General features: G+C 36.0%; 1 protein-coding gene across 5 annotated transcripts in view; it reads right to left on the reverse strand.

Moving 5' to 3' along the window:
* LRMDA (leucine rich melanocyte differentiation associated) overlaps positions 1-26790 on the reverse strand; it is a 633198-nt gene that overhangs the window by 236150 nt on the left and 370258 nt on the right. For all 5 annotated transcript variants that reach the window (XM_059851313.1, XM_059851314.1, XM_059851315.1 and 2 more), the window contains 2 exons: positions 19979-20113; positions 11028-11154 (listed from right to left, as the gene is read on the reverse strand). In XM_059851313.1, coding sequence (XP_059707296.1) covers positions 11028-11154; positions 19979-20113 — 262 coding nt within the window. The remainder of the gene's footprint in view (positions 1-11027; positions 11155-19978; positions 20114-26790) is intronic.

Consider the following 26790-nt stretch of genomic DNA (forward strand, 5'->3'; position numbering starts at 1 on the left):
AGACCATTCCATCTTTCAAAATTGCACACAACATCTTAGACTTGTTATTTAGAAGAAATAGCCCTATAGAGTCTTACTCAGACCATAAAGATATGAAAAATTATCACATAAGAGGAAGGGAAAAAGCTGGGAGGTATTATACAAAAGCAAGAAAGTTAAAAATTTGAGCAGTCCTGGGGCATTGGATTACTATTGTGACCTGTTAGACTTCCCTTGAACAATATGCAATATGAAAGAAAGTACAAAACTCCTGCCAAAATGCATGCAAAGTGAGGAAGTTCTCCAAGAACAGCTCTAAGACTCGGCAGCAAGTACATTTCATGCTTTATGTTCAACAACCCAAAGGACTAGACCTGTAGCTAACTGCAGAACATGCAGGTGACACCCTATTTCAAGCTCAGAAATTATTTTTTTTTCTACTGAATTATGTAGTTTCTTCCAGTTCATGCTTGATGGGCTTGATGAGAACAGGTAGAATAGGAACATGCACTGCCTCTCCTACTCCATTGTTCTTCCTGGACAGATTTCTCTTGTGTTAGTGCCTTCACCTTGCAGTTTAAAGCCAACTTTTATGTCATTTATTATCTGTATGCAATTGATAATAATAATAGGCTGACTGCTTACTCATACCTAAACATTTTACATCAATTTCCAATCACTGGTGATTAGGTAGTAGATGTATAACACAATGACACATGCTTAGTGGAAAATGAAACAACGCACAAGAGCAAAAGAATTATTATCATATAGATGCAAAACTTTATAATGAGAGTCATGAGCCAGAGTCAGGTGGCAAAATAATACAAGGAGTAATACAGCAGAATGTAACAATACAAAACCTACAATTTGCACACATATGCCAGAGTGGACCCACCTTCCTGCTTACAAGAACTGTGAGTTAAACTTTGTCACATTTGCATAATTCCACTGGAGCAGGATCCTGATTCCACAGCATGACTGGAGATAGCTGTGTATTATTTCTATAAAATGGGTTTCTTCCTTGCTCATATGCTTTCTGTATGTATTCACACAAATAGGCCCTTTGAGAAAACCCTCCAGAAAATAATTAACTTTAATAGCTACTCTGCAGCTAAAGCTGCACAACTGGGTGGCAAATATAACTGAGCTCTCTACAGCAAAACTGGAGTCTTCAAAAGAATTGTAAGAAAAAAAAGATTATAGGTTCAGCACTGCTTCTGGGGTAAAATGTATATTTGTGATAAATGTATCAAATCCCCTAAAAACTACACCCATTGAAACTTCATATTTAGGCTGATTTGCTTTCCAAATCATATAGACAGCACAGTTGTGTACAATCTTTAAACAAGTACAACCACAGAGAAATGCTGAGAGATTTAAGAGAAATAAAAGCATGATCAGCTAGCTTGTAATCTTCTTTTCTCTTATTCTCCTCCCTATAGCTGCATTAAATTGCCTGTTGAGAACAATAACATATTTGTGCTTTTATAGGTAGAATGATTTGTATTATGTAAAGATTTGGCTAACAGAGTAAAGATGCATTCAAACTGGATTACATGCTGGTAATAATTTTCTGGATGCTCTAGGGGACCCATAATTCTGGAGGAATAGAGATTAGCATTTGAATATATACTTTGCAATACATCTAAAAGCAGACTTTTTAAATTTAGTTTTTGTCATTTTTCTAGAGCCACACTTACCAGAAATCAAATCACTGAACACATTTTAAAGGAAAAAGTATACCACAGTCAAGACTTTATGCCCCACCTCCCTACACACTTCAGAGTACACAGAAAATCTGTCTTTTCACAACTCTCACACCATTTCAACAGCCTTCTGTACAAAGTCAAAGTACCTAGAAAACGTGAACAGGCTTGCAGTATTGTTTTATGCATGTTGAATAAATAGAGGAGCTCAACAAGCAAACCTGAATTTGCTGTTCTGAGTAAAAGCTCAAGCTACCTAGAAAACTGGTTTTGCTGTGGTCCAGCTTCTGTTTCAGAAAGTAAGGTCAAAATACATTATTTTAACAATATTGGTGGAACACTTTAAATTGCACAAAAATACCCCTTAAATATTATAGCATTCTTTTGTTATTAACTTCAGCATAGACAGGACTCCCATTTCACTGTTTTCCTGAAAAAACTGAACTCTTTTGGCCACCATTTGCTGAATATTTAAGTCCTTTGTAAATTGTGTATCTTTTTTTCATGCCTATATTCTCATGATTTTTGAAGCACATAGTACTTCAGAACAGTCTTAATGTATGTGACTCTCTAATAAACATCATCTTCTCTGACAAAGCCAACTGGGGAGCATGCTGTAGTGTTTCTTTTTAATAAATTGCTTTTCTTAGCATTTTAGGGTTCGCTGAGCAAGCCCAGATTCACTGGACAAAATATTCTTTTCATGACCTTTGCTCCTCAGTTATAATTAGTTGTCTGGTCCCAGTTGCTTACAGTGTAAACAAAGACTGATAAAGCCACACTGGCTGCACGTATTTATTACATTACAACTCAGCTGCCAAATGTCTAACCATTCTAATAAAAAACTATTTTCTAAGGTTTATGTTTTATTGCATGTGTGACTCCCTTATTGGTTAGCATTTTGGAGTTGTGGAAAAGGTTATGAATTTAGAAACTAACTGCATTCATATCATATTTAAAACTTAATGCTATTTTATTAAAGACATATGGGCCTCCAAAGTACACATATTAAATGTCATGTAAGAAAAGTAGCAGTTTAAATCATGGTCAAATTCATTTTTGACGTGACTCCTGAGGCTTCCCAAGATCTGAACTATTTCTTTGTAAATCTGGCAGTTTAACCACACTCATAAATCACTTTCAAAGCATATTATTTCTTAATTTTACTGCATTAGAGAGCATTTGGCCTACACAGTGAACTGTTTGTAGCTGTTACATGAGCAAAGTTGTATGTTTAGTCTTATAATGTGTGAAGAAAAAAGAGTCTTAATTTCTCAGTCCTGAATTTACTCTTTATTTTAACCCAAATGATACATTTCCTTATGAAATTTATCAGAATAAGATATATAGAATGGTTTGCTGTACTGACATAAGAAAAAACTTAATCTCCTGCTTCAAGCTCAAAAGTTAGCATCAGAAAGGCAACAGTAATTTAATCATTAAGCAAATATCCCACAGGTTCTTTAACAAGAAGGAATGCCTAAGGTTTTCAGACCCCACCAAGGCTGAAAGAGAAATTAATCATCTTTGGGACAATGCACATGCCTTTTCTAGGTTCCTTGATGCAAAGACATTAAATACATAACAACTGAAGCATACATTATATATATTTGAAAATTAAATGCATATAATTTAAGGACAGATTCCCTTTCTGCTAAAGTCTCAAGAAAACCCACCTCTAAAGCAGATCATTCACAGAACAGGATTCAAAGGGATGTCTTTTTTGAAGTGTGATTGATATTTTCCTTATTTATTTTTAGACACGTTTCTAATTACAAAGTACTATTTTTATGTTTTCCTATGAACATTTTTCTAGGATGATTAAGATAAATTAGGGCAACAGTTTACTGCAAAAGTTTTATAATCTCACTAACTCTTTTAAAGAGAACACCAGTCCTCAGTCACAAATATTTTTCAGTTTTTTATCCCCACAAGGAACCCCTGATTTTTCCCTGAAACACAGATCCATGACCTAAGTCACCAAATCTTAAAGATTTTATGCCAAGTCCATTGTCTGCAAGATGGACAAAATTAAAAAATCTTAGCATCAGCTTCAGTTAAAATTCAGGAACTGGAACCAGAATCTGTACCTTCAATATGGTTTTAAGAGAGCAGATGAAACTGTGCTGCATCCTTTTTCTTTGACAAAGGGAGCAGTTTTAGAAATTCATAAGCAAAAAAGTTCAGGATTTCTCACAAAATAGCCCTTTGGCCTATACATTTCTGGTAAGGGTGGAGACAAGGGAAAAAATATTAGCCCTTCTCTGAAAACAAATTATTAATATTTTTTCCTGAAATAACTCATAAACCAGCTTTAAATTGGTCATGTGCTTAGTCATTAATGAAGAGAGAATGACTGATATGCTTGAGCTTTTAGGAGATGACCTCATCACAGCCCTATCTAACTCTTGGACCACACTCTGGCTGATGTTAGTGGAGGGAAGGATTATTTTTTGCAATGCTCTGGTGTTCTTGACCTGCCAATATTTCAAGCACACAGTCTCTCTTTTAGCACAACAGGAAAGGCAGGATTCAGCTGCTTAAACACAAGTTTCTACTGCTGTTTTAGCCACTCTACAGTTTCCGTGCCCGGTCTCCCATGGTGGCTTCAAAAAACTTACATCTCCTATGTCAGATACTGATCTGTCATCCCTACAGGGGTCTGCTGTACACTTTAGAGTATCTAAAATGGCACTAGACTACTATTTTTGGGCATTTGCACTGTTCCAAAGTGATTAGAAACATTAGTGCATCCATTTTACCTTTCCCTTAGTTCCTGTCCTGTCTGACTCCACCTGACTACAACAACACTAAAACCACCAAACCCTGGCATTCATTTCATTATAAGATGTTATATGATGTATTTGCATCACATTTTATGTGATGAAGTCGTGGTTCTTTAGTTGTTCCTTGCTGCAAGATATGCTCCTGAGAAGATCACTGCAACAAATCATCTTTGTCTTCACTGGCAGTGGCCCTTGTGACCACGTTTATCTTTAACAGCTGGGGAACTTTTCATGGGTCAGTGAATCAGCAAAGCCAGGCCTTATCTTAACCCAGCACACAAATACACTGCCAAGCCTGCTGTGAAAACTGTGGGACACCCAACCACAGCCAAAACAAGCAATAAATATAAAATCAGCCACGACAGCTCTTTCCAACTGGTAAACACGTGCAAAATTCCAGGTAGATCCTATGGTAGTGATAGTTTGCCACTGATTTTTTTTCCTCCAGAAGTATTCCAGTGACAAACAGTTTCCAGAAAGAAAAATTATAATTGGACCTTTGTTTCATGGCTAAAAATTGACATAAATTCTAACCATGATTCTTAAGACTACTACTATTTCAATGGGAATAACTCACCACAATGACTGAGTACATGTGGCATACTGTGTCTTAAGGTCCAGGGGAAAAAAAAAAAAAGAATCACCTAAAGGAACATAAGAATGGACAAGAGCTGACCAAGAGTTTTGCCAATGCCATATTAAATCCATTTTTCTCTTTTAACAAAATTCAACATATGAACAACTCCTGTGCTTAACAGTGGTGTCATCTGATAATGAGATCCATTGTATTAGAAAAGAGGAATTACAAGAAGATCTGCTCCAGCAGTGTTTCTATTTTCAAAAGAAAAACAGAAAAAATCCTTAGAAAATAAAACTCTAGCCATATTGACCCACTAAGAATCTAAGACAATCGTGATCCTACTGTCAGATATCATGGTGTTACACTCTGCTGAATGGCGTTTTATTGAATAGACTGAGTAGATAATACAAAAGCCAGCATCTAATTATTGAAACTCCCATATATCTGAACACACAAATGAAAATTAAACAAACAAACAAAAACCAAAAAAAGCAAAACCAAAAACAAACCCAGCGGTAAGAAACAAGTTGTCACAATAATTTCTCCAATTCAATGGAGGCATTAATTACATACAGTGCCTTTTGCTATTCATCAGAAAATTTTCAAGTGCTTTACAAATTTGAAATCTTACAGAGGGATCATTTGCTCACTACTACTGAAATATGCATGCATTTCAGGTGCAAAGTAGCAGCTGGTTAACTAGCACACTGCAACATTACAGAAGAGGTCAGGGCAGAAGGTGGAGAAGAAGGCCTTAGTACATGGAGACTGCAGAGAAATCCCTAGAGGCAGAATGTAATCACCTGAACTGGACTCAGGCCAGAGCTCCAGAAATAACATCCCTTCCTATCTGAAAAATGCATTGGGAGCATTAATGGCTAAAATGACATGGGCTTCATGACAATTATATACTTTTTTTTCTAAGGGAAGAATTTTAGGAAAGAGGCATCACCTTTTTCCTTCTGTAATTTTAATATAGTGAAATGTAGTCGACATAATCCCTGCCCAAAGAACATATGAGGATGTTTTATAAGAAAAATCAGTGTAAGAACCAACACTGAAGAAGAGTCTTTCTCCCTACCCTAACACAAATATGACCCACACGTGTCTATTCTTCCCTCTTGACAGCTGGAATTACAGCAGGTTATGAACCAAACATGTTATGGACTTCTGCTTAAAATACCTAAACTTTCCAAAGAGTAAAATGGATGAATGCATGACTGCTACAATGCCCTAAAGTAAATATTATTTACTGCATCACAGTCTAGATTGGAGTCTTAAGTTCATGTCCTTGTCTTGGTATGTGAAATTTTGACATCTCACAATAAAGGACCACGTTCTGTGGAAGCCCTCTCAAAAGGTATCTTATGAGCTAGCAGTGCACTGACACAATGATTCTTTACACTTTAGAAGCCCTTTACTGTTTGGATGTTCTTCAAATGCTCTAAATACAAACATCAAGATCTCCACACAATGGCAACGGTAAAAAGAGAAAGATTGTGAGCAATGCAGCTGTTCTCCCAAGTTTTATCTGTCTCCTTTTATTTACTTTTTAAAACCAGCCTCATTTTCTTATCTGGGGGACGAGTGTAAAAAGGTCCATGAGATACATTGGCAAAAATGTACTGCCTATATTAATGGAAGCAGGTAGAACATATCTATTCAAGAAAAGTATTATCCTTGTTAAATAGTTTGGGACAAAAATTACTAAAATCATTCCTTATGCCTCATCTGACTTTAATAGAAGCATATATCAGCACTGCTCACTTAGATAAAGAGCTTTTCCTATGAGCTTAAACACAAGAATACTGCCAATGATCTGAAAGCAACACTGCAGATTTTATCTCACCTTATTTCTTTAATGGTACTGCCTAAATATTTACTCTTCCTATCATAATAAAATAAGCTCCTTCTACCCTTCAAATAACACTGTGAACATGAATCACAGACATTTATTGCATGGAATGCAGATATTTGACTTGCCTTTCTGCTTCAGTGTCTCCATCTTAGTTCCTTAGAGAACAAATGCTATGTCAGGTTTCATAATTATAACTTGTGATGAAAACAATGCATCTGAGAGTGAAAAAATACTGAAAAATTCAAACCACCCATACCATGCCTTTTTTTGTTGTACAGAGTTCCCTTACAGCCAGTGGACAAGATGCTTTTGGTAAAGCTGCAAGGAAGCAGAAAAACACCATTTAATATTAAGTTTGTTACTTGGAAGTATAGCTGAGGATACCCACCAATGATTTGGCCCTATAAACTACAAAACTGTTACTGGTGACCAAATGCCAACTGCTTTTTTTCACCACCAAAACTAAAACAGATGAAAATGTGAACCCTAAAAATGCAGCAAGGGAAGAGGGGTTGAGAAAGATTGGGAAATATATGTATTTGCTAAAAGGAAGCCGGCTGACCCAGTATTAAATAATTAAATTTATATTTAAAGAGACTTATGACAGTGTGTATCTATTCATAACAACACACTTAAATGGATATATCCACATTTTATCATCTAGATGAAATGATCATGAATACGGACCTTTAAAATATGAAATTACTTACTTTAATACACCATAATTTCCTTTTATTTATATCATATGCAGTGTAAAAATGTGTAGTCGTAACATATTTTCTCAAATCACGTTTGCTTTGCATCCCTAAGTTTGAAAAATGAAACAGTTGGAAGCACAATTCATATACCTATAAAGCAAAGAGGGGTACAGTTTTAAATAATTATGTCAAGAAATGACAACTCTACTCTTTGTAGAAGCACAGATGAATAATTACAAAGCCGGGACACAATTAAGCAATTTTGACTGTCGTATTCTTGAGCTGTCTTTCTGATGTGAAATGCTGTCATGCCCAGAAACACACTTCACACTGGACAGGCATCTTCCACTTTGAGCTACACTTATGCCAATGAAATGAGGTCATGGTCTGGTCATTAAACAAGGCTTCCTCATCTGGCTCAATGCCTCTTATCCAGCCAGACTTCCCCAGTCTTTATTAAAAGCAGGCATGATACAATGCTCAATATTTTGACAAAAGAAAACATAAACATTACAGAATAATGAAGTTTAGCTCACCTACATAGTGAGAAGGAATACTGCATTGTAACATTAAACTGTTTTCTAATAAATGATTGTATCTTTCCATAAGACAGTCATATCACAAACAGATGCATTTCCAACAAAAGATGAAATGAAGCAAAGCACAAGAAAGTGTAGTGTTCTGTTAAATAAAATAGGGAATAATGAAAGAAAAAAAAATTATACAAAATAAAATATTTATGACTTAGTGATGACTGGTGATTGCTAGATACTTTTGCATTTGAGTAAACACAAGCTAGTCAGATGGAAATTTCTTGCTTTTATTTTCATTTTGTGTATTTTTTTCTTGGTGGGGTATTTTGCTCTCCCAAGTATTTCATGTCAAGACTAAAATGAAAACAACTCCCCACATCACAGCCTCTTTAGATCATCAGTCTGCCTTTTTTGCTGAATAAGCCACACCATCTCCTCCTTATCATAATGGGGGGAAAAAAGCCACCTAAGTAAGGATTTTTTGTTTGTTTGTTGTTTTTAGGGGTTTTTTTCCCCCTGAAAAAGCAGGTCTGAAAGGCCCACTCTTGTTACTAAACCTGGCAGAAGATTTTCATGTGGCATCCACCAACATAAATACCAATCACTGCATCTCCTTTCCTGGTAAACATAGGCTGGAACAGTGCCTGCTGCCTTAGGTGACAGGAAAAAAACCCACTTTATTGGAAAGTTCATTATCATCAAGGTCTTACATATCGCTAGGTCAACTTACTAAGTTTTTCTGATGACCAATACTGGATATGCTGCAATATTTCTCTGAGTTTGGATCAAGGTGTAAGCTCTAACTAGTTTCAGAAAACTTAAAATATATTACCAGTACCTGCCTGTTAAATCTGGCTGAAGCTGGTCAAAAATATTGACAGCTAAGTGGGAGTGGAAGTGATGAACAGAGAACACGAGATCCAGGAAATAGGAAGGCTAGAGAATAAAAAACCATTATGTATGCAATGTATAACACATGACAGAACTCAAAAGCACAGTTATTGTGCACATCATCTTTGTGATTTATGGAGGAATGCTGCTTGCTGTGGCCTTCAAGCAGAGCTGTCAATAGCTGTACACATACTTAGCTGCATTTCAAAGCATATATGCAGAGAAAATTCTATGGGTCTTCTCAGACATTGAAAGAGTTTGCATGCATGTGTACTGTAAGCATGAATATCCTAGGAAATAAGCACAAACTCTAAACAATTTGGAGTGCTTTACAATACCTGCATCAAATTTAATATTTATTTTAAATTAGCCACTTCTGTGATATGTATATAATACTGTATGATGAGGGTAATTTCATAGCACCTTAAGAAGCATTAATTCCTGCCATAAAAATAATTTACAATGATTTTACCATCAGTAATTTGTACTGTACCATTTATAAAGAAGAAAACTCTTTAGTATGACAATAAGAACAGTAAATTGGAGCCTTCTGCAAATTTTCTGAAATAAATGTGTGGTTTATCATAAGACTTAGTGGGTAAATAATTCAAAACTATACAAAAGGTTCAATTGTAGATATAAAAGTTAAAGATGTTATCCCTAAATTTGTTAAGTAATTTACCCAAAGCTATTGACTTAAAAAGAGGTTTAATCCAGAAAAGTGACTTCAAATTTGAGAGACACTTTTTTTCTCTTACGCTATTAAGCTGAATGCAATTCATGGAGTAGACTCTTAAATGAAAGATCTGACTGTTAGATAATTTTTTAAAAAACTTCACCAGATCCAAAATCTGATTAGATGAGAAGAATTGTAAAAGATGACATACTTATGCTATACCTAACACAATTCAGCTGTTGCATTTGGCCAGATTCAAAGGTGATTTGCCGTGAATAGGATCTCTACCACAGCTTAAAAATAACTTATTCCATTCACTACATATATGAAGCTGAAATAACTAAAGGCAGTGGTACACAATATATCAAAGCAATGTTTGTATCAGAACTGTTAACATTGTAGTAGTTATAAATTAATCAGTCTGAATTAATTTGTAATGCACTGCAATTGTACTCATGATAATGCAGTTATCCAGCAACGCTGTTATGCTACCAAACAGTGCATTTCCATAACCACTACATTATTATTCAGCATTATTGGAAATCTGCAATAAATTATTGATGGTATACTTTAGAGAAAAAGCAGCAAATAGAAAGCAAGTAGACTGAAAACTTCAGCAGCATTTCAAGAAAGATCTGCAGTACTAAAGCACTCTGAGCACGCCACAGATTGCTGTTATCAAGTACTGATCAACAATAGAAAAAGAAGGCAAAGTGGAGAATTCACATTCTCATCCTGATTGCTTCAGCAGGATGCCCAGGGTTGATGGAGGCTGTATGAAATGCTCAGATTACTGAAACTGTCTCACTGATGCTGTCAGTGTTTATTAGCAGGACACCACATTAAGTAAAATCATACAAAATTAGAATCAACTAGTTCATACAAGCCAGTAAACACCATAGGTGTGAGCTCTGCAACAGAAGTTTAACATACAAGGCAGGGGACATCTTGTCAGAAAAAACTACATTCTTTCACAAAAGTATATCACAGAGCTGTTACATTTCCTTGGACAATGTAAAAATACTCTTTTAAGCTCAGTGACACATATTAGTTCCTTTGCTATGTGAAACAGAAGTTGAAACCAGAAATTTGATAACATGGCCTCAGCCCATTAGACAGGTACCTGAAAATTTCTACATTAGAACACAGAAAAATTACTAAGGCTTTTATCCCCCATCTGACCACATTTATCAGTCTTTTCATTTGAAAGGTTTCACTTCTTTTTTTACCTCAGCAAAAGATGCAGCCAGGCTTCTGGAGTTATTTAAAAACAGTGTTAATGAATCATATTATTGTTCCCACTTTCATTTACTCTCCTACCTTCACATCCTTGGGCTTAACCACTTTCATGAAGGCACCTCTTATCAAGGCTTCCTCTCGCTCCCTCCTGGTTACTTTCCGAGTATCAAGAAATTTCAGGTTTGTCAATTTGTGCAGGACAAAATATCTGACAGATATCAAAATACACACAGTTAAAATCCAGTAATGCACAAAGACATACTCACAGACTAAAAAAATGACAGCCAAAAATAACAACAGCCTTTGTTTCCTCTCTGAATTCACCTTTTTCATGCAATGTAGCTTACGTGCAAAGTTATAATACTTACTTTATTCTCTCAAATGAAGCCAAAACCATTTAATACTGGTGGATCAAACACAATAATCACTACAGACATCTATGTTCTCTCTGTATATTAGTGAGGTATAAAGCATACCAAAGAACAGAATAACTTGGAAATTATTTAGCATTGCCTGTTTGGGAAAAGGAATTTTGAGTGATACCAAAGATTCCAACCCACACTGTGGGAGAAAATCAATCTGAGATATGGAAAATTGCCAGACAACTTCTCTGCAAGAATTCTTCCCATTTGTGAACACTTCTTTGGAATTTTTACTTTATTTTCCTAAAAACACATTGATCAGCATTTGGAAGGAGAATTCCAATTTGGTCCCACCAGAGAAACAAGGTGGCCTTACAGAATACAGATTCCAGCTCAGGATTAAGTGCAGAAGCACACCGGGAGAGACTATTATGGGAAATATATTTTAAGAATTCCGAGTTTTTATTAGGATTCATCAGTATTATATTCTATTTATCATTTCTACTAGAATGATAGCAGCTTTCTCGCCTCAGAGAAACACTACTGGCTTCTCACTGGTGGAGGGAGAGAACATGGCAGAGCAAAACCAAAGCAGGGGACAAGCATGGCAAATCCAAATATCTAATCACCTCGAGCACAAATCATATGCATTTAGTCAGCCAAATGTGAAGCAGACACTACAAAGTGAGAGCAATACCAGACTTTTCCTGGCAGGGGGTAGAAAGGTGATGATAATGTTCCCCAGCCCAGCTGCTTTGCATAAACCCCAAGTCAGTCAGAGAGCTCCACCTCATACCAATCCCCTCTGGCCCGGGGAGGAAGAAATTAAAGAAACAGAAAACTCTGCATAACATTTTGGGAAAAAAAAAAAAAAAACAAAACAACACAAAAGAAAATGTTTCAAAAGGTAAAAGTTTATCTTATGATACTGTTGTCAAAACCAGATAAACATGTGAAAATTACTGTAATGCTCCCCCTTCTAAAACCGAGCAAAACTTAATGGTGCAAATAAAGCTTTCCATCAAGCACACCATTCCTCTGAAGCAACACCTTCATAAATTGTTAACAACTTAACTGACAATACTCAGTTCTGAAATGCTCAGGCAATTTAAATGTGAATCCTCAATCTATGGCTCTCAATTATATCGGTAGAAGAAAAAGAGTCACTTCACAAAACAGAACATCTCCTAAGACCATTTTTTTAAACAACAGCTACAGACCATTGAGACAGACACTTTCTCAGACTCATTCCAGCTTTCCTGGCTGCCCTTCCAGTCCTCCCTGGCATTTTGCTGGCCCTTATCTTTCACTGGAGGAGAAGCTATCCATCTTGCATTACTGGCAGAAAAGCTCTGATGACAACAGATTCTTTCAAATGAAGACATGTACAGAAGGAAACAATATGTCAAGAGTGAAGAAGAGTGAAGCTAAAAATGAGTAAAGACACCCACTAAGTGTAGGGTGAGAAAAGATGAATATTCAGGTGAAGAAAACATCGGTATTAGAAAATCAGCAAATGTTTAATGATGGAATGAAATATGCCATTGAAAAGCAGGCTGCAACAAAAATGACAACAGAATAAGACAGCACTGTCATCTATGCTGACTTTGGATCACAGCCCTAATGTCAGTCTCTCAATCATTTCAAAAGAGCTTAAAATTATAATAGCATTCCTTGATACAAATGTATTTTTGTATTTTTAAGCCATCCTGACTGCATTTCAAAAAACAGAATTAGCACTAGTACTTGTCAATTCCAGAAACAAAACCAAAAAACCCTACCCACACAAATTAAACAGCAAACTACTCCACAAGTCACAGGTTTAGGGTTGGTTCTTTTTTTTCAAACATGCACTCCTTAAGCAGAGCAAATACTAAAAAGTAGGTACCATAAATATTATCCCACTGGTAGAAGGAAGGTATATGTGCAATTAATTATCTTAAAAAGTGATTCAAAATGCAATCTCATTTATTAATATTCTTTTTACTAAATGTGGGATAAAAGGTATCTATTCTAACTGAAAATAATGCAATACATTCATATTAAATGGCTGAAGAAAAACAGCAAGCTTCCTGGATATGTTTTAGCTAGAAATACGAAGATGCAGCTTCAATCTAAATGCAACACAAGTTTGCTATAAAAAAAATACAGAAAAGGATTACCAAAGCCTGGGCATGAACATTCTACAATATCAATTCAATCCTTGTAAATTTAATCCAGGGTTATTTGTTGCACAAAATCTCTTTACTGTGATGTATGACTTAGTTACTAAGGTTATCACAGCAGTATCCTAAAGTTGCATAGTACATAAAACATTTCGGTTAACAATGCAGGGAGGTTAACTCCCACAGATAACCTACTATCAGAGGGTTAGACCAGATGACATGCCTCTGTCAGCTCTCAGGAGCTATTGATGGTTCAATCAGTTTGTTTTGAAGGTAAAGTACAACAAAAGGGCACTAAACTTATTCAAACTGTCAACAGGGACTATGGAATGTTGCTAGCAGGTAAGTAATTTTGGGTGTTTTAAGACTATTATCAAACACCAATGGCTGCAGAAAAAGACAGCTACTAATAACACAGAACACAGCCATCATAAAATACTTTATGGCAGGCACTGGGACCCATAAATTGCATGACACATTGCACCTGTTTCTGACTTGTAAAATCTCTAGTTAAAAGCATACTGGTTAATGAAGAAAGATCCATCTATAATCTACATTTAGTTTAGAAAGGTTTATTTAGATTAGAAGCTGGAGGGCAGGGTCTCCCTATTTCCCCTCCCCCTTTATTTTTCTCAATAATTTAAAAACAGCCCTGCTCCATGTGTTCTGAAACTCCTCTTACTAGGTTTTAACACCTTTGTTGTGGTGTGAAAAAAGGTTATTATCTTCAGTGATGAGGATAAAGGTGAGATTCAAAGAAAGAAAAGTAAAAATTAGACACGCCAGGAAGGCACTTACAGACCCATTTATCATTGCCTGCAAACTGATCAACTAATTCACAATGAATTAAAGAAATTATTTATTTAAGTAAAGTTGCACCTTTTTTTGCTCAAAATCATCTCCCCCACCCTGACTCTTGGCATGGGTGCCATGAGTCTCATGAAAATACGCTCATATCAGGTATTCATCATACCAAAAGGACCACTCAGATATGGAAAAAGACCACAGAATATAAAATTTCATGTTATTTCCATATTAGTTTAGCAAAAATTACTATAAATATTAACAAATCATTTACCAACTTTGTATGGGTTGCATGCAATAAGCATCATTTTAAGACTTTTCATACAGACCTGCCAGGATATTGGAAAAAAAGGCATATTTGCAAACTCTTCTGCTGAACCTTTAGTGAAAGACTATTGTAAGAAGTACTTTCTGTATAGTATTCAGTTTGTACTATAATTAACAAAAACTGGAACATAAAACTGTACTACATGCATCAATATTTAATTTTTTAATAGAAAACAATCTGTTGTGAAAATTGAGAAATATTTGCCCACAAGAATGCAGAAGTATCCAGCTCTACCTGTATTATACCTGCAACATGCTCTGTTTCAGAAAGTGTTTACTTTCACTTTTCTATTTTCTGTGCTAGTATATTTCCTTTCCTTAACAATCACAGAAAATAAATAATATGCCTACTTCAAACTTTGAAGGACTGATTATGCTCTCAGTTACATTATTATAAACTAGGAAAAATAAATAATTTGAAGCTGGCTAAGCTAGATCAGCATTTAAATGGGGAAAGACAAAAAAAAAAAAGAAATCAGAAGAACTGAAACATGTTTATGACAGCGAACTAGTGTCATAAACACTATGCTCTGTGATTGTTTCTTCTGCACCCCCAAAAAATTTACCCTTCTACCTCCAAACAGCATATAGCTGGCTACAGAACTTCCTCTCTAACAAAGACATTTGTTAAATACACAGATAAGGAAGACAGGTCATAAACTTAAAGCAGCATCTTCCAGAAGAGAGGCCAGGATATTGGCATGAGGTTTGTTACAGGATCACACGAGACCCTGAGCAGCCTTGGCACAGTTTGGTGATGACCATGTAATTGTGAGGGGCTTGCAAGTCACATGGAAATCCACACCACTTTGCAATGTTTTAACACACTCTGTTCTTCTTCAGTGTAGCAAACAACTCTGTGAATTAGAAAAATCTTCCTCTATATGTGTAACAGTAATTATAGTTTTGCCTCGATTTACTGTGTTAGCACAGACAAACTGGGTATTGTGGACTTTGATTTATTTGGCTGAACAAAAACATGGTAATTGTTCTTGCCCATGAACCCTTCCAGTGCCCAGTCTCAGATGGACCTGGTGTGGCCATTGGATGTCTTCCAAGCACACATTTCCTTTCAGGTACTGGTGAGATGACAAGGTTTCACTCAAACACTGAAGTAGCACATGTTCATAGATTGTACAGATGTAAGGGAATACCCTAATCACCTAATGAAGTTCATGAAGAACATATACACAATGACCACAGACTTCAATCCCTCCTGCTTAAAGAGAGCCTCAACAGTGAGTTCACTGGTTCTCATCATTATATATTAGCATTATTTTCATTATGGAGTGAGGATTTCTAGCCTGCTACTCCTTATTGAACATATCTATTTATATCACCATCCAAATACAAGACTATTTAAAATAGAAAAGCAAATCTTGTGGCATTAAAAAAAAATAAAACAAAACCACAATAAAACAAAATGAAACTGCAAGAACACTGAAAATGCTAGAAGACCCATAATTTCTCACAGTCAAAACTGTGGGATGGGAATAGCTGATTTAGCTTGAAAAGTTAATCCATACAAACACACACACTTCCTTTCTTGCTGTAATATCTTAAGAGGACTTCATAAGGTTATCATCATTTGCTCCCCCAGCCAAAGATAGTATATCTAGTACATGTACTTTTAAGCAAATTTAAAATAAACTCTGGCATTTGTTTCCACTTGCCCTTGTTTCCATGTCAACAGCATTTAATGAATGCATCATTCCAGGAAATGTCAATAAGGAGCAAAGAAGAATGAACAACCACTGAAAACTTCACACATGGCATGAATTCTTCACAATCATATCGCTTTAATGAAAATAGGTGAGGTCACCTGCAGAATTCACAAATGCTTTGTAATACATTGTGACCCAGATGATTTTTCACAGTTCACTAACACCACCTTTGAAGTTTTCTCTGCAAACAATACACCCACAGGACTGACCAACTGTGAGTACAACAGAAGCAAGCAGCAATTACTGTGTTGGCTTCTGCTACTTTGATCTCTGGGTCATGACCTTTGTTTTCCCCCCCACAATCTTCAAAGCAGAGATTTGAGTCTAGGTTATTCTAGAGGACACTGTTTTGCAACCTATTTTTCTGTGTTTCTTCCCGCCTAGTTCAGCCAAAAGCTTTTAAATTTTCCTATCACCATTACATATTAGGTATTCTGCTTTCCCTTGCCCTCACCACCAAAATATACCTTTGCAAAATAATAACCCAAATACAGAAAGCTTTAAAAATAAGATAAAGAGAGCTTTATTTTTAGTAGTAAGAAACTAAAGCCATTTTAACAATGATGGAAAAAAACCATGAGTCTTTAAAATGAACCAAATAGGTTTGCCTATAAAATATCATAGAAGGGAACTTCCCATTTTCTTTTTTTGTCCAAGCAAAAATTCCAATAACCCAGAGATTTTTTTCATCAATCTGTTCTCCTACACATTTTAAAAGTAAGAAGGAATGGCAGGGATGGCAAAAAAAACCCTTTTCTTCTTCCATAAAAAAATCTTGTTCAAAAGTTGCTGTGGTTCTGAGACAAAAAATAAGTACTTTGAGAAAAAAAACCAGAAGAATGTTTCAGTATAAAACGTAGTTTTAATGTAAGACTAGAAAAGAGCTCTAGTAATGAAATTATAGAAATGGTATACCAATGGATCACCTGAAGAATCAGATCATAATTTCTTGACCAAAAGCATACTTTTATAATTTTCCAAGTATTTTTGATATAACCTAATTATTTTTTAAGTAAATAATATCACTTTTAACCTCCATTTTTATGATCATTGTGAATTGCTGGACCTTGAATTTAAAAAAAATTATTTTCCACATTTTTTAACATTAGGATTTTGGGAGGTTAACGGATCTTTTCAGTTTGTTGGAATTAGAAGATTAAGTAAAGCTTGGATTTCTAGCACCTTTCTCTTTCTGGTTAAGGAATTAAATAGCCTGAACTCTAATTGAACTCAGTAGGAACAAAATTAAAGCTCAATGAAAAATGAAGCTCTGGTTCCAATGGTCACTGCAAAACTTTACAACAAGTTCCCATTCAGAACAAAACAAAGCTAGTCGAAGTTATGGGGAAGCACAATGTTTGCATAATTCAAGTTTATACATAATTCAACTTCACATGAATGTAATATTCTGATGGTTTCTGAAAAATTTCTAAAAAAAATCTTAGGAAAAAAAAGCTCTTTCAAATCATCAAAAAATGCTGAAACTGGAAGAGACAAAAGTTGTGTTCAAGATGATTGAGAATGCATATCGAAAACTCTGAATTACTCAGAGTAAAATTAGAAGAGTACTTGTAATCAGTTCCATCATGTAGGTGATATATATTCCCCTACAGATTGGCAGATAGATCAATTGATTGATCCATGGTTTTGGGTTTTGAATCTGATGCTGTCTAGCAAACACATTTCATATTATGCAACAAATAATAATGGAAAAGGATCAGGAAGCTTTCATTATAGCAGCAGAACCATAAATCATTCAACTAATTAGAAGCCCATTCTTCTTTCTTAAAAGTACTTCAATCAACCTAGTTTACCCAGAAAAAAACACCCAGGGTTTTGAAAAATTGAGAGGAAATAAAATGGATGCAAAGTTGCAGTTTCCAGCAAATATGTAAATAGAATCCCTTCACACTTTGACATGGTGGTTTACCAGGCTGTGACCTAAAACTTCCTCGACCTCTCTGAAATCAACATTTTTGCATTGAAATGAAACAAGGGATATGCTTGTTTTGATGTATGGCTCTGTGACATATTATAAATATTACATCACATAACCACAGAGGATGTCAATCAATAAGGAATTTTTTCAGAGAGCACTAAATGAACCATGGGTTCTTGCCTCTGAATGGCTCCTTTAACATACTACTTTTGCTTAAATGATTAATAGGAGACATATTGTCAGAAAACATACTTAAAGTGAAAAACAGTAAACTGTAGAAATATCATTCATTTTTTGAGCAATTTTCTAGAGCACATGTCACATAAATTTACATACAGACAGCACTATTATAGTCTGGTAAGCTGGAGAGTAGGCATACCTTCCACTTAAGTGTGAAAGCAATGGGAAAATATTTTATAAAATCTAGGCTGCTCTACTCCATGAAAACCAAAATGCTAAGCTGGATTCAAAAGTGGAATCATTAAAAGGTGAGAGTGTGACAACCTAGAAATCCTTCTGAAAAATTTGAAACAAACTAAAAAGTATATGTGCACATCTGGGACAGTTGTGCTGCTGTTAAACCTTCACTATTTCTGAACGCAATGAATTGGAGCCCATAAATTCCCCATAAAACTGCTTTTAGTCTCCTCAACTTTGTATTGTTTTATCCTAACTCCTAGAGCACAGTTTGGATTACCTGAAGATAAGATCAGAGTTTATTATATAACTCGGAATACTGTGGATGATCCTAATAAAAAGCAAGCTCAGGCTCTGCAAGGCAAGGTGACCAGCACTGCTTGGCTCCGACCCGCCTCCAAACGCCTTCCGAGCCAATGTGAAAAGTGCCAGCACACAAGGACTGAATCAATGCCTCAGGTGGCAGCAAGGAAAAATACATCTCATGTCTCTTTTTTCCTGCATAATCAATGCCTCACCTGTCTTAAGGTTGTAGCTCTGAAAATTACACCACTTAGCAGACATTCCGTAAGTTATGGATCTATATTCATAACCATCATCAGTTACGAGTATTTCTGGGATTTTTTAAAATAATCCTTAAAACTTTTAGCAACATTTCAGTTGGACTTATAGAATTTTATCAAGTCTCCATATTAAATTTCAGATGACCTCTTGTGTAATCTAGCTAACTGACATTACATTATAAAGATAGTTTGGGTTTTTTTTATTAGAATGTAACTGCTCTCAAGTGAAGCAGCACAATATAGGAGGCAGCATTTATTCTGCCTTAATAGTGCTTTGATAACTACTGTAGAAGCAGCTTAGCACCATATCAAACATGAGCATCAAACAAGGCCACTGGCTATCTCAGTGGAGTGATTTTTTTTTTTTTTCTCTTTTTTCATTGCCTTTCACCCTCAGTGTACACAAACCTTGCCTTATCTTGGCCTTAAAGAAGGAAATGTCTTTAGTAGGGGTATATGAATACTCACATTCAGGAAATCCTGTGCACACCTGCTCAACTCAGACATGTGCTACACAGCACTGAAATGTTCCTTGAAACAGGGTTCCTGAGTATGATCTCACTGAAATGGGGGCTACTCAAATTCCCAAGTGTTTCATGGCAGAGCATTACAGTGCTTTCAGAATAGAGTAGATGTTTGTTTGAGACTCTGGGTTGATTTTAGTTTAGAACTTTTCCAGTAGTAAAACAAAACTTTCATGCTTTATCACATCCACAAATGAAAACACTAACCTGTATCTCTGGTAGTCATCTTCATCCTTTTCTTTGCAGACCAGTTCATTTGGGCAAGCAATGTTTCCAAGCAAACTGAGATACTGTAGTGAGGGCACAACTTCAGCCAAATGGTCCAAAAGGCTTTCTAATTCTGTTATGTGTCAAACATAGTGGGTTAAGGCTTCAATGACATTAATGAAAAAAGCATTTGGAGTTGCATCACTGCTGATTTAAACATATATTTCAATAACTGACAATCAAATTTAGTATGGCATTCAGGAAAATGTCACATTAATTGTTCCAAGGGCAAACAGGGATAAACTTCAGTCAGTTTTTTGGCATGGAATGAAAGAATTGGGCTGTTTTGTCATTCTTTTCTCCGCCTTTCTTTCCTAGGTGGTTCACTACAAAACATTAAAACTTTGACAAAATGATGGATGCTGTGTGGTAAAATGGCTAGCAATTGCTGGAGCCATGAAACTTTTCCAGCATGGAAACAAACAGTTAGTTTCACAGCACATTCATCACTAATATATTCAGTCCACTGGAAAATGAGTTTAAAAAAAAAAAAAAAAAAGAAAAAGAAAAAAGTCAAACCACAACAACCCAGGTTCACTCCCAGCATATAAACGCTTTGAGTGTCACACAACACATTTGTAACTACTCAATTAGGATATGCCACTTAATGCTTTACTAAGTGCAACTTAAAGACTTTGGTGTTACAAATACTTTATATGTGAAGATTTAAAGTCTTGTAAAGCATAAATTTTTTCATTAAAAGAGCCTTATATTTTGATGCTCATGAGGCTATTTAACTTAACTGGATTTCTGGGAACATAAATACGAAGGGTACACCTTCATTATTGTAAACCTGAATAAAACAAACCAGCAAACAAAGGTTAAACTGTCTTTAACCACTGCAGTACTGGAAATCACATGTTAGGATTAAGCCTAACAACAATATTCAACCATTTGCACCTCAATTTGTTAATTGATCAAATAATTATTTTGTTGTTATGGCCGAGTATGACAGTCTCTAAGACCTGAAATACAAATTCTAATTTACTTCAATTTACATACAAAATATTGGTGTGATTCTCAAAAAATATGCCATTCGTATGTGTGTCAAAGTTTCCAATATTTAAACATCAATTGACTTAAACAAGAGTAATAATTATTCAAAACCATTAAAGGATATTTCATTGCTCAGTTTTTATTCCCTTCTGCTGTTAGAGACAAACTATTGTTTTAAATCCTCAGTTCACTTTCGTTGCTATTATTTATACTTGATTTATGTGTTTCTTATCTTTGTTATTTTTAGCTGATGGAATTTACTTTATTTCTTCAACCCAATATCTTAAGGGCAACAGAAGCAATACAAAGAGAAAAGATCTTCATTGTTAAAAATGCGGTCCATTTTTTGTAAGCCTGAAATTTTAGTTTATTTCCAAACACACACGAAGATCATGCCAACAATTACTAATTCTAATATAGTAAAATCAATGTATCTACACTCATAGTCAGCGTTCTGTTCTATGAAATCTAAGCAGCCATACTTAAATATTTTCTATGAGTGAGGAAAACGAGGATTTGAAATAAGATCTACTAATTAATTGAAAAGATAGGAATGCTAATTTTTAATTTGGCTAAGCCACATTAAAGAATGCTTTATACCAATAATTAATCTACCAAACCCCAAGAAAAAATTATCTTTTTGTAGCACCATAAGATTTGTTAGCTAGGACAAATCACCAATCCAAAATTTGTTGCTCATTTTCATACCTGGACCTTGAGCTCACACAAACTTTTTCATGGCTCTTTCAGGAAGTATGTGACTGTGATGGGAAACTCACAAACTGTTTTTCCACACATGTTCAAGTGTGGAAAAGGCTTTTTAAAAGTTTCCTAAGGCTGTTAGAGAAGTGCTTGAACCTGGCACCCTCCCTCAGCCAGGAGCAACACCTAATTTCTCCCAGCATTGCTTTAGTTGCAAAAAGGCTCCTTGAGAGAAAAAGTTTATTATTACAAAAGACAGTTATTGCCATAACAGCAATCACACACAGGAGGTTAGCTATTGCAAGGCTTTGATTGTATCTGGTAATTTCCTATCAAAAGAAAAAAAAAACCAAAACATAAAAATAACACCCCAACCAAAAAAAAAAATAAAAGTCATTCAAAATGTTTGCTTTGCTTCTTTTATGAAGTAAACATGCAGGACTTTTGCTTCTAAGTTCAGCAGAGCTATTTCTTGTGTAAAGGCTGTTCTCCCCAGAAGTTTGCTGAATGTGGAGCAAGGCATGTATTCTAACTCCCATCTGAACATGCAGCCTTCAAGGCAAATGCAAAATGCATTTAGAAATGTATTGAAGAGCAGTGTCAGCTTAGATATGCACTAGGGGTAAGACTACACCTCTAAAGCCTATTGAAAGCAAAAGAGAGAGACACCATATCCACCAAGAATTTTAGGCAAATAACAGGAGCTGATAATCTGCATTTCAAAAATCCAACTCTCCCAAATTTGGAACTTAGTGTCTAGATTCTAATATCTCATATCTAAACCCTGAGCATTTTTTTTCAGATGCAAAAACACCCCCTAAGAAGTATCTCATGCAAGAGAATTAGAAGTTATATCATAAATAAAAATAATTAATTTTTCTCTTGTTTAGGACTTAGACATTTTTTCTTATCCCTCTTAAAAACAAAATACAAGGTACAGATTGATTTTCCAAGAAGCCTCATTCACCTAACACCACAGTTATTTTTTACAAAGCATGTACAAAGAAAACAATGATATTCTGTTAAAATTCTCATGATTGAGTATTTCTCAGAGATGACTCATAAGTCATGGTGCACTTCTAGTGTAGTGTTTAGTTAATTAGCATGTCAAATACTTATTTAAATCACAATACTGCAACTATATGATGCCACCAAAAGCATTATGTCTTTCTAAAACAAGGCTAGGAAAATATGGAGAGAGAAAATCAAAGCAAATCTGAAATTTTATTGCCAGCTTCCTTTTTATGGTTTATTGTTGCAGTCCAAGCAGTGCCATATTGGCACAATCAGAGCCAAAGAGCTGCAAAACCCTGCTGTGCCACTTCTAAGACCAATTTCAGCTCCATTCTCTCCAAAAAAGAAAACCCACAATTAAATAAATACATTTTCACTAGCACTGTCCATGGATTTATTTAGAGTTCTGCAAAAATAGCTCTGGACTGATCTGTCTAAAGTCAGTGTCACTGATCACCAGGTGAATTTGTAACAGTGATGCCAACACTTACACTATTGTCTACTGTGTGAAAAATGGTTTAAAGTACTGCTGTTGTGATAATTAAAAACCCTTAGTGTAGTAATCCATCTCCTAATTCAAGTGCCATCATTACCGATCTAATACTGCCTCTCTTTCTAACAGACATCAAACAAAAGAAAAAACTGTAACAATTAACATTTTAAAATCATCAGCTCTACAGCTCAGGAATTATAAAACAATGGCTCCCTCCAAAAATGTAACTTGGTCTTCAGGAACAATTAACAGAAACACACTGGACATACTTTAAAATTTCATCCAAGAGACTGTACCAGTTTTAAATTAGGGAAGCATTTAAAAGAACTGGGTATCTCTCACAGATGAACTTTTCAAAGCCCCTTCAGACTGTTACAATGTGCATACCACACATGCATATTTAGACTGTTCACAAGCAGACATACACACCTAAAATATCTTACAAATAGGCATGTTCTGACTTGCCCATTTTCACCCTCTCTCTCATACTCAGTACCACTGTTTTTGAGGTTCTCTCGAAGGCAGAAAGAGCAAGCAAAAGCACAAAGCAAATGATGTGTCTTCTTTCTCTGGCTAAGAATTAACTGTCTGTGCAAGCTTGTAGTGATTTGTTTATTTTTTAGAAAATCTTGTAGCCTGGACTAAAATTCTAGTGACTAGCCAGGACTACGTCCCCTTTTTAACCATTCAAACATTAGTTTTAAGGAAATATTACATTTGCACAAGGACAAAGTTGTGAACTCTGAGTGGATAGTGCCACTTGACTAAGTCAGTTTTAGGAGAACCTCACAAGCAGGGACAGTCATTTTGATGCTAAGCTGTGTCTTTTGACAGCAAGCATAGCAAAAGACTATTCTATTAAACTTCTAAGAGGTTGAGTGGATTCACACAGAGACTACTGCATGACGTCTTATGAGCTCCTCTATTCCAGACTTCTGTGTTCTTCTGTATAATTTAGCTACGTCTTTTCTGCATATTTCCAGGGCAGAGACACTGCATGAACCCTCTATGGAGAGTAATAGAAGGGTCAGATGCTTTAGGTACTGAGCACTAATGCTGGCCATCCCCAAACACCACAGCATTTCTTCCTTCCTTATCAGCATTGTCGGTATAACCATATTCATGCTTGTTCTCTGGAAAAACTGCAGGTCAAGCCCATGCAGAAACATAATCTATGCAAAGTTTCCAAATAAGTTATTCTGCTTAAAAAAACTTACACATTTCCTATCTCACCATACAATTAGTTTTTATAGTTTGACATATGCAAGAGAACCTGGGATTTCTTTCTCTTCACTTTTTGTCTACTAGCAATTCTTTTTACTAGTCACACACTCAAATACAGAAAAGTAACCACTCTTGTCCTCTCTCAGTGCTTTCCAAGTTGCTCCACCATTATCTTTCAAAAAGCCATTCTACTTCCCCAAAAGAGTTGCAGGACAACTTTCCATGTTAATGAACTTCATTGACTGCAGCTTTTGGAAGTTCTTGGAAGCAAGGAGACACAGTAAAGAGCAATCAGCATACATTGAAAATATTTCTGAAATATGTACACAAGAATATCAGGAATATATCATGCAGAATTCCAGATCATCACATAGAAAGTCCCAAAACTGTCATTCAAAAGTTTTCTGCCAACTCATCATCTGTCATGCAGTTGCTGCAACAAACCTAACATTAAAACAGCTGAATGACACTTCTACCAGAGTCATAAATGAGCAAGGTACTTATATTTATTCCCAGGTGAAACACTTGCTTCAATTAAATTTATCACAAACATGATGTAGCAATCATAAGCTGTGCCACACACAAATAGCCTTGAATCAGAAGTTACCAATTCTGCTCTGAATGCAGTATGAAAAGATCTTTGCCACCTGAACGCTTTTCCATTAGAATGTGCTAGGTCTTCAAGGTTGGATAACCACAGAAATAGCTTGCAATATGCAAGTATACATCTCCCTCTTCTCTGTGTGCAATAGGATGTCACACACAGTCATTTGTATGCCACATTCTGGCTTGAACCCGATCTGGTAGGGAGGTAGGACCTCAAGATAAGGCCTTGCTCACTGACTTTGAAACCACTTTGCTCAAGAAGAAAAAGGTGCAGAGTGGATGGTAATTAACTAAGCCCATATATCTCATAGAGAGCTTCCTGCATACTGAATATATGGGAAAAAAATGCCATTCTGCCGAGAGCAGCATTAGTTTTCTTTATGTAGCAGGAGTTGCTAGTGCTTTTAAAGGCATTTTAGAATTCCCATGGTTCCAAGGCTGCAGACTTGAAGACCACATTTCAATGTTATTAAGTAACAAAGCATCATGAAGACAAAAAAAGTAGCAGATCACAATTTTTAAAAAAGTTCTGGTATCTGCAGCTCAACTCTTGCAAGCACTGCTGTAGAACAGTAAGGAATCACCTGGACTGTGGACTACTTCTCTCTTCCATAGATGTATGGAAGGTGCATGGAAGACTACTTCTCTCTTCCATGATGGCATTCACATGACTTAAATTTTACTTCAGAAAAAGAATCTCAAGAACCTTCTTTTCTAGAAGAAAGATTCTTGGCTCATTAGGTACAGAAGTTCTCTAACAAGCCACACAGATTTCACTAAATCCACAGTTGTGGTGTGGAGAACTCAGAAGCCTATGCAGGTAGAGTTCAGTACCACTTCAGTCGTCTGTTTAGAGGGAATGGGGAACAATGCATAATAGGAGACAATTTGTATCTTTAAAGTATTTACTCAATCTAAACAAGAAGTCTTCAGCAGTTAATATAATGAGATTCTGGTCAGACTGGGACTTCTGTGTCTTCAGGCACTTGAGGACAATTTAGGAACAAGCACAGAGGCAAAAAAAATTCCAATCTATAGTTTTGGTGATAAGAAAATCTGTAAATATTACAGATTATTATGAGACCTGTGTGAAGACAAATCATTCCAGAAGTACTTACTGGTATGTCATTCAGTTGAGGTACTTAATACATTCTGCTTTCTAAGACTCAAGAACATGTAATACCTAAATCTGAATCAGCTCCTCTTGCCATAAGAAATGTACATACCATTATGGACATTCTGCCCAGTTCTAGATTTCCCATGGTATGAAATACTTTGTTTTTTCCCTAAACCATTCAAAACCTAGACATAGATTCAATTATAAAACCACAGAATATGCTAGTTGGAAGGGACCCACCAGGATGACTAAGGACCCTGCACAGGACATCCCCCAAATCACACCCTGTGTCTGAGAGCACTGTCCAATTGCTCTATGAGCTCTGCTGTGACCACTGCCCTGGGGAGCTGTTCCAGTGCCCAACCACCCTCTGGTGAAGAACCATTTCCAACCTAAACTTCCCCTGACTCAGCTTCAGGACATTCCCTCGGGCCCTGTCACTGTCACCACAGAGCAGAGATCAGTGCCTGCCCCTCCTCTTCCCCCCAGGAGGAAGTTGGGACTGCAGTGAGGTCTGCCCTCAGTCTTCTCTTGTCCAGGCTGAGGAGACCAAGGGACCTCAGCTGCCATTCAGCTTCCTCTCAAGCCCTTCACCAACCT

Source organism: Haemorhous mexicanus, chromosome 7 (assembly GCF_027477595.1).
Source record: "Haemorhous mexicanus isolate bHaeMex1 chromosome 7, bHaeMex1.pri, whole genome shotgun sequence".
Lineage (NCBI taxonomy): Eukaryota > Metazoa > Chordata > Aves > Passeriformes > Fringillidae > Haemorhous > Haemorhous mexicanus.